General features: G+C 46.5%; 1 protein-coding gene across 1 annotated transcript; it reads left to right on the forward strand.

The window, feature by feature from the left end:
• The first annotated feature begins 10466 nt into the window (after window positions 1-10466).
• On the forward strand, window positions 10467-11095 carry LOC100610222 (glutaredoxin-like protein C5orf63 homolog). Its single transcript, XM_054661423.1, has one exon. The coding sequence runs from the start codon at window positions 10669-10671 to the stop codon at window positions 10999-11001; it is 333 nt and encodes a 110-aa protein (XP_054517398.1). The 5' UTR covers window positions 10467-10668; the 3' UTR covers window positions 11002-11095.
• The last annotated feature ends 2818 nt before the right edge of the window (window positions 11096-13913 follow it).

Consider the following 13913-nt stretch of genomic DNA (forward strand, 5'->3'; position numbering starts at 1 on the left):
ATTTGTGAGAAACAAGCCCACCCGTCCAAACCCAAAGAACGGACTCAGAGGCACGAAGAACAGTGAAAGTGAGACATTTAACAGCCATCTTGCAAGATCGGGTGTCTGATAGGCAGGCATACCTGGGGCAGCTACAGCAGGTAATTTATCTCCTAGCACCCACTTCCCTTCCCCAGTTCCTCACTGGTTGAGTACTATGGCGTTACAATCATCCCAGACATTGCCTAAGTTTCATCATCCCCCTCATAAGGTTATACACTGGTGACCTTCTCTGCTTTTCAATTTCCCAATAACAAAACTTTCTTCCCTTTTATGGGCTGACTCATCCTCTACATTCTGTTCACTTATTATGACATTCTGGGTGCATGAGCCATGCGGTTTGTTACATTCGCAGGCTGGCTCTCAGTACTTAGATTTATCATGCCTTGAAAATGAACCATTTAAAATGTTTTCTCACAAACCAATGTATCCCTTCCATGTATTGATTTATTGTCTTTGCTTATAACTCCTAACTCCTTAAAACATATAAAACCAAACTGTAACCCAGCCACCTTGGGCACACTTCCTCAGAACATCTTGAGACTGTTCCCCAGGCTATGGTCACCCATATTGGCAGAGAATAAACCTCTTTAAAATGTTTTACAGAGTTTGGTTTTTCCATTAACATGCCTCATATAGTAGAATCAGAGAATCCACATAAAACCACCCTGGAAATTGTGGACACATATAAAATTTTTATTAGGAATACTTTTGGACTCCCACTAATTAAATATGATTGTCTCTACCTCTGAAGTCCATCAAGGGCTTTATAGCACTCAGGCTTGTTAACCTTACCACAGCTCTGGAGCCAAGCTACAAAGCCTTGAGCAAGGTAATTAACCTCCCTGTGCTTCACTTTCCCTACTAGTAAAATGGAACCAATAATAGTACCTATCTGGGCCAGGCACAGTGGCTGATGCCTGTAATCCCAGCACTTTGGGAAGCCAAGGTGGGCAGATCACGAGGTTAAGAGAGCGAGACCATCCTGGCCGACATAGCAAAACCCCGTCTCTACTAAACAAATACAAAAATTAGCTGGGCGTGGTGGCACACACCTGTAGTCCCAGCTACTCGGGAGGCTAAGGCAGGAGAATCACTTGAACCCAGGAGGCAGAGGTTGCAGTGAGCTGAGATCAAGCCACTGCACTCCAGCCTGATGATAAAACAAGAATCCATCTCAAAAACAAAAAAAAAATAGTACCTATCTGGCAGGAAATTAGTTAATTCATGTAAAGCACTTAGAAAACAGCCTGGCCCAGAGGAAGCAAGGCTGGGTCTGATTTAGCTCTGTGTGCCCACAGTGCAATAAATCCCTCCTGAATGAAGGAATTGTCACAAGGCAAACCCCAAAATTGGGGTTCGACCTAGGAGGCCACATGGGTTCTTGGCCTCATGCAGGAAGGAATTCAAGAGCAAGCCAACAGAGGAAAGTAAAAGCAAGTTTGTTTTTTTTATTTTTATTTTATTTTATTTTATTTTATTTTTGAGATAGGGTCTCACTCTGTCACCTAGGCTGGAGTGCAGTGGCATGATCTTAGCTCACTGCAAGCTCTGCCTCCCAGTTTCAAGCAATTCTCCTGCCTCAGCCTCCCGAGTAGCTGGGATTACATGTGTCCACCACCACGCCTGGCTAATTTTTGTATTTTTAGTAGAAACGGGGTTTCACCATGTTGGCCAGGCTGGTCTCAAACTCCTGACCTCAGGTGATCCACCCACCTTGGCCTCCCAATGGGATTACAGGTGTGAGCCACTCTACCTGGCCTAAAAACAAGTTTATTAAGAAAGTAAAGGAATAAAAGGGTAGCTACTCCATAGGCAGAGCAGTGGCATGGGCGGGCTGATTGACTGAGTATACCTATGGTGATTTCTTGATTATAGGCTAAACAAGGGGTGGATTATTTATTAGTTTTCTGGTGTAAACCGAAAATAAAATTCTAAGCCCCCCCACCCAACCATCTAAACAGACCCCTCCTCTCAGCCAAGGGCATTCCAAAGTTAACCTGAAAAACTAGTTTAGGCCATGATAAGAATTGGGGGTTGGACATACCTCATTATACCCTTCTCCCTTTTGGAATTCAGGAAAAGCCAACCAGCATTAACATCAACACAGACCTTAAGTCTGATAAGAAACATTTGCAGTCTATTCTCTCTGAAGCCTGCTACCTGGAGACTTCATCTGCATCATAAAACTTTGGTCTCCACAACCCCTTATTGTGATAACCCAAACATTTCTTTCTGTTGATGCCGGGTCTTTAGATAATAACTTAACTCTTTCAACCAATTGCCAGTCAGAAAATTTTTAAATCTACCTATAACCTGGAAGCCCTCACTTCAAGTTGTCCCACCTTTCCAAATCACTTCAAATTCTCCCACTTCAAGTATTCCCACCTTTCTGTTGCTTATAACGGAATACCTCAATATACATCTTACATGTTTTTTTTTTTTTTTTTTTGAGATGGATCTCTCTCTGTCACCCAGGCTGGAATGCAGTGGCACAATCTCAGCTCACTGCAACCACTGCCACCCAGGTTCAAGCGATCCTCATGCCTCAGCCTCCCAAGTAGTTGGGATTACAGACATGCACCACCATGCCTGGCTAATTTTTGTATTTTTAGTAGAGACAGGGTTTCACCGTGTTGGCCAGCCTGGTCTTGAACTTCCGATCTCAGGTGATCTGCCTGCCTTGGCCTCCCAAAGTGCTGGGATTACAGGCATGAGCCACTGCGCCTGGCCTCTTACATGTATTGATTGATGTATTATGTCTAAAAGGTGTAAAAGCAAGCTGTACCCTGATCACCTTGGGCACATGTTGTCAGGACCTCCTGAGGCTGTGTCATGGGTGCATCCTTAACCTTGGCAAAATAAAACCATCTAAATTGACTGAGATCTGTCTCAGATACTTTGGAGTTCACACTGGGAAAGGGGTAGAGATTTCTAGGACTGAGGGATCCTCCCCTTTTTAGACCACATAGGGTAACTTCCAAACGTTGACATGGCGTTTGTAAACTGTATCGGCACTGGTGGGGGTGTCTTTTAGCATTCTAATGCATTATATTTAGCGTATTTTCAGCAGTGAGAACAATCAGAGTTTGCTTTCATTGCCAGCTTGATTTTACTGGGTTTGGGGCTTTTTTTTTTTTTTTTTCCAACATCTTGTTTTATCAGCAGGGTCTTTATGACCTATATCTTATGACATCGGCCTGCTGACCTCCTACCTTATCCGGTGACTAAGAATGCCTGCTCCCCTGGGAATGCAGCTCTGAAGGTCTCATCTACATTTTACCCAGACTCTATTCAAGATGGAGTCACTCTGGTTCAAACACTTCTGACAGAATCAGGAAGTTGACTGGCATAGCAGGTGGCTAGAGAGCCAAGAGTGCAATCTGGGGCAAACTGCTCTAGGGGTGCAATTTCCACTTCCAGTCAATGGAAACACAGTTTTGATTATTCTGGCTCTTATAGACTACCAGGAAGCAACTCCCCAGGGTACCTCAGTAATATGTGAAATCAAAGTGAGGTCATGTGTGAGGTTCAGTGGCAATAGTAAAGATGAGCCTGGACAGGTGGGTAGGGGCCAAATCATTCAGGCCTTGTCAGCCCTATTAAGGAGTGTGGACTGTGCAATAGGAAGCCATTGAAGGGTGTTAACCATATGCATCATATTTGCATTTTGAAAAGGTCACCAGAGCTTGGGTAGGTAGGAGGCATTGGAGGAGCATAATAGTGGATGCAAAGAAACCCATTAGGCCAAGGAAGGAATAGGGTAGAGAGATAATGGTGACTTGGACCAGGGAAGAGGAGGGGCACCCATTCAGGAGCTATTTAGAAGACAGAATTTATTTTATTCAACCAATGCTTGTGCAGTGTGAACTGTGTCTCTGAACAGTAATTCTTTTGTTCAGATGGAGTCTCACTCTGTCACCCAGGCTGGAGTACAGTGGCTTGATCTTGACTCACTGCAACCTCCACCTCCCAGGTTCAAGCGGTTCTCCTCCCTCAGCCTCCTGAGTAGCTGGGACTACAGGCGCGCATCATCACACCCGGCTAATGTTTGTATTATGAACAGTAATTCATTTAAACCTCATCACTACTCTAAGAAGTGTAGGTACTATTTCTGTGTTTTTGGAGACAGAGTCTCACTCTGTCACCCAGGCTGGAGTGCAGTCGCATGATCTAGGCTCACTGCAAACTCTGTCTCCTGGGTTTAAGCAATTCTCCTGCCTCAGCCTCCCAAGTAGCTGGGACTACAGGCGCACGGCGTCACACCAGGCTAATTTTTTGTATTTTAGTAGAGACAGGGTTCACCATGTTGCCCAGGCTTGTCTTGAACTCTTGAGCTCAGGCAATCTGCCAGCCTCGGCCTCCCAAAGCACCAGGATTACAGACGTGAGCCACCACTTCCAGCCTACTATTTCTATTCCCACTTTACAGATGAGGAAACTGAAACACAATTGCAATCACACTGTATACAAAATTTGTGTGTTGTGTATTGGTATTTTACTTTGAGCACTGTCTTAATCTGTTTTTGGTTGCTTATAATAATCTGTATTCTGTTGCTTATAACAGAATACCTGAAACTGAGTATAATAAATAAAATTTATTTCTTACAGTTCTGGATGCTGGGAAGTCCAAAGTTGAGAGGGCACAACTGGTGAGAGCCCTCTTGCTGATGAGGACTCTCTACAGAGTCCTGAGGTGATGCAGGATATCACATGGCCAGGGGGCTGAGTGTCTAGCTCACGTCTCTCTGCCTCTTCTTTTTTTTTTGAGACAGAGTCTCACTCTATCCCCCAGGCTGGAGTGCAATGGTGTGATACTGGCTCACTGCAACCTCTGCCTCCTGGGTTCAAGTGATTCTCATGCCTCAGCCTCCTGAGTAGCTGGGATTACAGGCGCCTGCCACCATGCCTGGGTTTTGCCATGTTGGCCAGGCTGGTCTCAAACTCCTGATCTCAGGTGATCCACTCGCCTCGGCCTCCCAAAATATTGGAATTACAGGTGTGAACCACTGTGCCCGACCGATTCTTCTTATAAAGCCACGAGTCCCACTCCTGTGATAACCCACTAATTCATTAAGTCATTAATCCATTCATTTATAAATGGATTAATCCATCTATAGGGCAGAACCTATCACCTCTTAATGGCCCCACATTTCAACACTTCCTCATTTAGTAATGTAAACCAAAAATAAAGATCTAAGCCTCCCAACCATCTGAATGGACCTCTCCTCTCAGCCAAGGGCATTCCAAAGTTCACCTGAACAACTAGTTCAGACCTTGATGGGAAGTGAGAGTCGGGTATGCCTCATTATTCCCTTCTCCCTTTTGGAATTCAGGCACAACTCACCAGTAAAAACAGATCTTAAGACTGATAAAGCAGACTCTTTGTAGCAATAGGATACCAAATTCCAGCCTGACTCTAGTATAGCATCACATGACAGATAGCAGGCCCTGAAAGAAAGTAAAGTATTTTACTCCAAATTATGTTTCTTTGCCATATATTGAAATAGTCCTGTCATGGGGGAAATCGACATTCTAAAGAGAATCTCCTTCCTTTTCCGGGTCTTTTTCCTGATCCAGGAGAAAAGTCTGACAGGCAAAATTTACAATCTATGTTCTCTGAAGACTGCTACCTGGAGGCTTCATCTGCATAATAAAAACTTTGGTCTCCGCTGGGCGCGGTGGCTCACGCCTGTAATTCCAGCACTTTGGGAGGCCGAGATGGGCGGATCACAAGGTCAGGAGATTGAGACCATCCTGGCTAACACGGTGAAACCCTGTCTCTACTAAAAAATACAAAAAATTAGCCAGGCATGGTGTCGGGCGCCTGTAGTCCCAGCTACTTGGGAGGCTGAGGCAGGAGAATGGTGTGAACCTGGAGGCAGAGCTTGCAGTGAGCTGAGATCGAGCCACTGGACTCCAGCCTGGGCAACAGAGCGAGACTCCGTATCAAAAAACAAACAAACAAACAAAAAAACTTTGGTCCCCACAACCCCTCATCTTAACTCAGACACCCCCCTCTATTAATTCCAGGTCCTTAGATAAATTCTTTCCACCAATTGCCAATCAGAAAATCTTTGAATCCACTTATGATCTGGAAGCTCCCCTCCCTAGGCTGCCACCACCTCCCCCCAGCTTCCAGTTGTCCCACCTTTCTGGACCAAACGAATGTACATCTAACATGTATCAATGTCTTATGTCTCCCTAAAAGGTATGAAACCAAGCTTGGGCACATATTCTTAAGATCTCCTGGGGCTGTGTCACAGGCCATTGATCGCTCATATTGGGATCAGAATAAATCTCTTCAAATATGTTACAGAGTTTGACTCTTTCCATCGACAGGATTAAGTTTCAACATGTGGGTTTGGAGGAAACAAACATCCAAGCCATAGCAAACATTTAATGCTATATCACAAGTGTATTAGTCCATTCTTACATTGCTATAAAGAAATACCTGAGACTGGGTAATTTATAAAGAAAAGAAGTTTAATTGGCTCATGGTTCCACAGGCTGTACAGGAAGCATGGCAGTGGCTTGGCACAGTGGCTCACGCCTGTAATCCCAGCACTTTGGGAGGCCGAGGCAGGCAAATCACCTGAGGTCAGGAGTACAAGACCAGCCTGACTAACATGAAGAAACCCCATCTTTACTAAAAATACAAAATTAGCCAGGTGTGGTGGCGCATGCCTGTATTCCCAGCTACTTGGGAGGCTGAGGCAGGAGAACTGCTTGAACCCAGAAGGTGGAGGTTGCGGCCAGCTGAGATCATGACATTGAACTCCAGCCTGGGCAACAAGAGCAAAACTCCATCTCAAAAAAAAAAAAAAAAAAAAGAAAGAAAGAAAAGAAAGAAAGAAAAAAGAAAAGGAAAGCATGGCAGCACCAGCTCAGTTTCTGGGGAGGCCTCAGGAAACTTACAATCATGGTGAAAGGGTGAAGGGGAAGCCAGCATATCTTATACAACCAGAGCAGGAGAAAGAGAAATGAGGTAGGTGCTACACACTTTTAAACAACCAGATCTCGTGAGAACTCTATCATGAGAATAGCACCAAAGGGACAGTGGTAAACCATTCAGGAGGATCCACCCCCATGATCCAATCACCTCCCACCAGGCTCCATCCCCAACACTGGGGATTACAACTGAACATGGGATTTGGGTGGTGACACAGAGCCAAAACATATCAACAAGTGTCTTCTATGTTATGAAATATCCCTCCTAAATAGGATTTTACTGACTAGAACGGTTAGGGATGGCCTCTTTGAGGAAGTAACATTAGACTTGAGAGAAGGAAGACAAGGGACTTGTTACGGGGAAGAGCCTTCCAAGCAGGAGTAAGTGTGTGTGGACCCCTGAGGCAGGTGTGGGCTGGTTGGCTCTGGAGACCACCAAGGAGGTCAGTGCAGCTGGATGGAATGAGGGAGGGGGCAGGGGAAGGAGAGGAAGTTGGAGAGGATGGGGAAAGCAGATCATGGCAGGCATTGGAGGGCAGGTAAAGACGTAGGACTTTACTTGGGCTCCAGTAGGAAGTCACTGGAATAGGTAAGTGATGGGATGCAACTTATGCTGTAGAAAGATGACTCTTGGCTGCTGAAGGGAGGCTACAGAGAGGCCAAGATGGAAGCAGGGACTGTTAGGAGGCTGTTGTCCTCCAGGTGAGAGATTTTGGTGCTGCAACTAGGGTCATGAAGGGGGAAGTAGAGAAGATCATATAGGCAAGTGTCAGTGCACATTGGTTCCACAAATATTCCCCAAAGACCTACTGCATGCCAGGTCCTAGGTCAGCCACTGGACATACAGAAATGAGAAGGTTTGACATCATCTTTGAGGGTCTCACAGGCTATGCACTGGCTTTCTATCTTTCTTGGCCATGAGTATTAGTAAAAAAAAAATGCATTTTACATTGTGGCCCAATGCACATATGTGACATATACACAGGGAAATACCAGTTTCATGAGACAGTTCATATCTTTACTCTATGTAGTGTACTCTATTTTCTATTCTGTTCTATTCTATTCTATTCTATTCTATTCTATTCTATTCTATTCTTTCATTAAAAATGCTGGTTGAACCCATGAAGTCAATTTCATAACTCGCTGGTAACTCACAACCCTACCTTGCAAAAAGCCTTGACCTAACAGGAGAGGTAAATACATGAATAGAGCACTAGGTGCAGAACCACATGGTGAGTTCTCTGTGAGGGGCAGGCACAGCTGCTGCCCTGCAGGGAGGTGCTCTCTGTGCATCAGCTCAGCTAGCTGCTGTAACAAAACACCACGGCCTGGGCACGGAAACAACAGAAGTTTATTTTCTCACAGTTGTGGGGGCTGAAAGTCCAAAAGCAAGATGTTGGCAGAGTTGATTTCTTCTGAGGCCTCTTACCTTAACTCAAAGATGGCCACATCTCCCTGTGTCTTCACAAGGTCTTCCCTCTGCTCTGGTGTCTCTGTGTGTCCAAATTTCCTCTTCTGATAAGAACATTAATCAGATTGGATCAGAGCCCACCCTAATTGGCCTCATGTTAAGTTAAATCACCTCTTTAAAGGCCCTCTCTCCAAATACAGTCACATTCTGAGGTACTGGGGAGCCAGGGCTTCAACATATGAATTTGCAGGGGTCGGGAGACACAATTTGGCCCAAAATAGGCATGTTCCCCAGCCTGGGGGACAGGGAAGCAGAGGGAACAGCAGAGGTACAGGATAGTGTGGGGCAGGAGGGAGGGGCACGTGCTGTGGTGTCAGTGGAGGGTATGGTGTGAAGTAGGGAGTATCAGGCTGGAAATGTTGGCAGGGGCTGGATCTGAAGGGCCTTGAATCCTGCACCAATGAATGTAGACTAGCTTGCAGAGGGGTGAATCTCAAGTGTCAGTGCACCGCAAGATTGCCTGGGACATTGTGACAAGTGCAGGGATCCTTGGAGGGGACATCCCAGAAAGCTGCACTTTAATCAGTATCTCAGATGGACCAAGACCCACCCTCAGCAAAGAAGATGCAGGTGCCATTGACGAGATGTAAACAGGGGCTTGACACTGGCTCAGTTGGAGAGGATAGATTGGAGGGGCAAGAATGGAGACAGAGAGGCCATCAAGGGGGCTGTCCTGAGTGCCCAGCCAAGAAATGATGAAGTCTGAACTGATACTAATAGTGGTTGACTTTTAGAGAGTGTTTAACATATGCCATGAGCCAGGCCTGAGCTAAGCACCCTTCCTGGGTAATCTTACTGATTTCTCACAACAGTCTTGTATGGTAGGTATCTTTATTATTATTACTACTTTTATTTTGAGACAAGGTCTCGCTCTGTCACCCAGGCTGGAGTGCTGTGGCACAAACATAGTTCATGCAGCCTCGATCTCCCAGGCTCAAGCAATCCTCCCACCTCAGTCCCCCAAGTAGCTGGGACTATAGGCACATGCCACCATGCCTAGCTAAATTTTGTGCTTTTTTGTAGAGACAGTTTTGCCATGTTGCTCAGGCTGGTCTCAAACTCCTGGGCTCAAGTGATCCTCCTGCCTTAGCCTCCCAAAATACTGGGATTACAGGCATGAGCCACCACACCCGGCCAGTGTCTTTATTTATTTATTTATTTATTATTATTTTTTAAGATGGAGTCTTTCTCTGTCACCAGGCTGGAGTGCAGTGGCGTGATCTCGGCTCACTGCAATCTCCGCCTCCCGGGTTCAAGCGATTCTCCTGCTTTAGCCTCCTGAGTACATGCGCATGCCACCACCCCCAGCTAATTTTTGTATTTTTAGTAGAGATGGGGTTTCACCATGATGGTCTTGATCTCTTGACCTTGTGATCTGCCCACCTTGGCCTCCCAAAGTGTTGGGATTACAGGCATGAGCCACCGCGCCTGGCCTATTTATTTATTTATTTATTTATTTATTTATGAAATGGAGTCTCATTCTGTCACCCAGGCTGGAGTGCAATGGTGTGATCTCAGCTCACTGCAACCTCTGCCTCCCAGGTTCAAGCAATTCTCCTGCCTCAGCCTCCTGAGTAGCTGGGATTACAGGTGCCCGCCACCACGCCCAGCTAATTTTTTGTATTTTTAGTAGAGATGGGGTTTCACCATATTGGCCAGGCTGGTCTCAAACTCCTGATCTCGTGATCCACCCGCCTCAGCCTCCCAAAGTGCTGGGATTACAGGCATGAGCCACCACTCCCGGCCTATCTTTATTTTTATTTCATAGTTGAGAAAACCAAGGCTCAGAGAGGTGAAGAGACTTGCCCAAGGTCACAGCTAGGGAGAGTTGTCTGTCTGTGTGTCAGGAGAGGCAGAACCTAGATCTCAGCCCTGCCTCTCTGGACAGTTGCAGAGGGGATCGCAAGGTTGATGGGAGCTGTGGGGACATAGTAGGCAGGACTTTGTGACAGGTTGAATGTGGGCAATGGCAGGGGTGGGGTATGAACTACTTGCAGGCAGTTCTGGGTCCCTAACTCTCCATGTCACCAATCAAAGGTCAAAGGGAGCCCAGCCTGGGTGTGGGGCAGAAGCGGAGATGTTGGCGGCGTGAAGCTCAGGAGTATACATCAGAGAAAGCCAAAAGCCAGCTGGAATAGTTCCTGAATACAGTTTTAACCTTGCTTGCAATTATTTCGAAGGGGAGAAATCATCTGGATCGGAATTAAGATGCTCTGGTTTCAAGGAAATAGCATGCAACTTGCCAGGTCCTCCCTTGGACTCTTCTTGATAAACTGCTCCGTCTCTAAGACAACTCTGCCCGTGCTGACCTTATTCACAAAGGACCCACGCCCCCTTTGTGGTGAAGCCAAGGAAGTACTCAAGCCTTATAATAACAGGTTTATTTTACAGGAAGTGAACGTCACACTTCCAGAAAACTCTGCCTGGTATGAAAGGTATAAATTTGACATTCCTGTCTTTCACTTGTGTGGCCAGTTTCTGATGATGCATCAAGAAAACACCTCAAAACTTGACAAACAGCTCCTGAAACTTGAGCAGTAAAGTACCGGAGGCTGACGAATGCCCTCATGATTTTCCACCCTCTCTTCCTATACGGCATCTTCCTAAGGAAATGACCATGGCCTGATACTCCTTTTGTCACCTATACAGAGCCCTAAGGATATTCTGAACTCAGTGGTGCCAAATAAATGTTGACATTCCTCTTTTGGTTGATGGGGGAAAAAAAAAGGGAGCCCAGACTCCTCGCTCTCATCTGCCTTCCCCCTCCTCTGTCTGCTCTTCCCTGCTCCTCCTGGGGGCTCCCCAGGTACCAAGCAAGAGGCTGACGTTGCTTGTGTATGATAGCTACAAATCTCCGGCTCGTTATCCTTACTTGCTCATTTGGTTACCGGAGGGATTATTTTAGTGAAGTCTATCTCCTCCTTCTTGCTGCCAGAGTGTGAAGCCTTAGATGTCACTCCTCAGGGGGTACAGCCTTGGGTACCCAGTCATCATGGGTTAACAAGGGTTTTGGCAGGACTCTCTTTGACTGACTCGTTCCCTGACACACCCAGCTGTTAGGCTCCAGTAATTGCCAGCTGAGTTGTCTATTACTGTATTTTCAACAAAGCTCTGGGGTATAAACTCCTCCACAAATGGATCCAATCAAACCTGGTGACGCCTTTGAAGAAACAGTCCTGGAGGTCAGTGTCTGAGATTTGTTCTGACTCTAGCAGGATTCTCCAGTTTCCCTTTCCCCAGTTTCTCTCCAGCAAACTAGCCAGCCTGCAATTTAACCTGTATCTCCAAAGTCCATCAATCTCCCCTCTATTGCTTTTCCCCATAACCTCCAGTATTTTGAGAGTGCTCTTGGGCTTGAACTTAAAACTTCTCTACAACCTGTAACAAATGTTCCTTTAGGGAAAGATCTGGAGCTCTCTCGCTTACTACCTACTTTTTTTTTTTTTTTTTTTTTCAATACTTGATCTTGCTCTGTCACCCAGGAGGCTGGAGTGCAGTGGCACAATCTTGGTAACTACAACCTCTGCTTCCTGGGTTCAAGTGATTCTCCTGCCTCAGTAGCTTGTATTACAGGCATGCACCACCATACCCTGCTAATTTTTGTACTTTTAGTAGAGATGGGGTTTCACCATGTTGGCCAGGCCAGTCTCGAACTGCTGACCTCAAGTGATCCAACCACCTCAGCCTCCCAAAGTGCTGGGATTACAGGCGTGAGCCACCATGCCCCGGCCTTACTACCCACTTCTGTTCCGAAGAGAAATCTCTGAGCCAGGGCTCTGGCGCTGGCAGGAACAATAGCGTGCCACTCTCTGAGTGACACCCCCACGTTAGGAGCTGAGTGCTTGGAGGAGGGCAAGTGCAGCAGCCCCAGGTCTCCTCAGCTCCCCTCCTCCACCCTCTGAATGGAACCCCCACTCCACAAGTGGGGTAAGAGTGAATTGTGCCCCAGTGTTCTCAGCAGTGCCATGCCCAGTGTTGGGTATCCATCTTACCAGTGGGGGCTGGGTGGAAGAAGGGCACCTCCACATCTCAGATACACTCACCCAGAACTCAGCCTCAATAACAGGTAGCTGGGGCAGGATGAAAAATGCTGATGTCCAGTCCCTCCTGAAAAGATAGCCCCCTGACCTGGAGCAGGGGAGGGAGGGAGACCTATATTTTTGGTTTTTTGTTTTTGTGAGACAGGCTCTCACTTTGTCACTCAGGCTGAAGTGGAGTGGTGCAATCATGGCTCACTGCAGCCTCAACCTCCCTGGCTCAAGTGATCCTCCTGCCTTAGCTTTCCAAGTAACTGGGACTATAGGCACGCACCACCATGCCCAACTAACTTTTTGTATTTTTTGTAGACAGAGTTTCGCCATGTTGCCCTGGCTGGAATTCTTTTCCATTCTGAGGTAGATTAGACAGGGTGGTAATAGCCTCCCTTAAAGGACAATAAAACTTACTAAATAGATGGAGAAAACAAACCACCCAACAATGCACAAACTGCATCCTGGGCTCATGGTTAGAACATCCTGCATCAATGAGGTAGAAAAGCAGAAGTGGGGCCGGGCACGGTGGCTTACGTCTGTAATCCCAGCACTTTGGGAGGCTGAGGTGGGCAGATCACGAGGTTAGGAGATCGAGACCATCCTGGCTAACACGGTGAAATCCCATCTCTACTAAAAAATCAAAAAAAAAAAAAAAATTAGCCGGGCATGGTGGCGGGCACCTGTAGTCCCAGCTGCTTGGGAGGCTGAGGCAGGAGAATGGCATGAACCCGGGAGGCGGAGCGTGCTGTGAGCCGAGATCACGCCACTGCACTCCCGCCTGGGCGACAGAGCAAGACTCGGTCTCAAAAAAAAGAAAAGCAGAAGGGGGCCAGGCATGATGTCTCACGCCTGTAATCCCAGCACTTTGGGAGGCCGAGGCAGGTGGATCACCTGAGGTCAGGAGTTCGAGACCGGCCTGACCAATATGGTGAAACCTCATCTCTACTAAAAATACAAAAATTAGCCGGGTGTGGATCCCGGGAGATAGAGGTTGCAGTGAGCCAAGATCACACCACTGCACTCCAGCCTGGGCGACAGAGTGAGACTCCGTCACAAAAAAAAAAAAAAAAAAAAGTAGAAGGGAAAATCCCCAAATTCATGTAAGTGCAGAAACCCTTGTTTAGTGTCCTTGGGCTGACCTATGCTCATTATAATAGTAAAAAACACACTCCTGGGTGGAGATTTAAGATGCTAATGAGATATGCCATGTATGTACTAGCATGCACAATAATAGCACATGTGCATGCAGGGGACCACATAGAACATGAATAATCATGAATAATGATTCCCCCCTTTATGAATAATCATGTAAGACTCTCATACAGAAAGTCTCCCCAGTGTCAGTTGGTGCTGTCTCACCTTTGGGCAGCCAGTTCTGATCAGCTGTCAGAGTGTAATTTCTCTTTATTATTTATTTATTTA

The sequence above is a fragment of the Pan troglodytes genome, chromosome 9 (genome assembly GCF_028858775.2).
Source record: "Pan troglodytes isolate AG18354 chromosome 9, NHGRI_mPanTro3-v2.0_pri, whole genome shotgun sequence".
Taxonomy (NCBI): domain Eukaryota; kingdom Metazoa; phylum Chordata; class Mammalia; order Primates; family Hominidae; genus Pan; species Pan troglodytes.

Excerpts from the sequence above, each read along its gene's own strand:
- LOC100610222 (XM_054661423.1), top strand. The coding sequence starts at position 10,669 with ATGCTCTGGTTTCAAGGAAATAGCATGCAACTTGCCAGGTCCTCCCTT.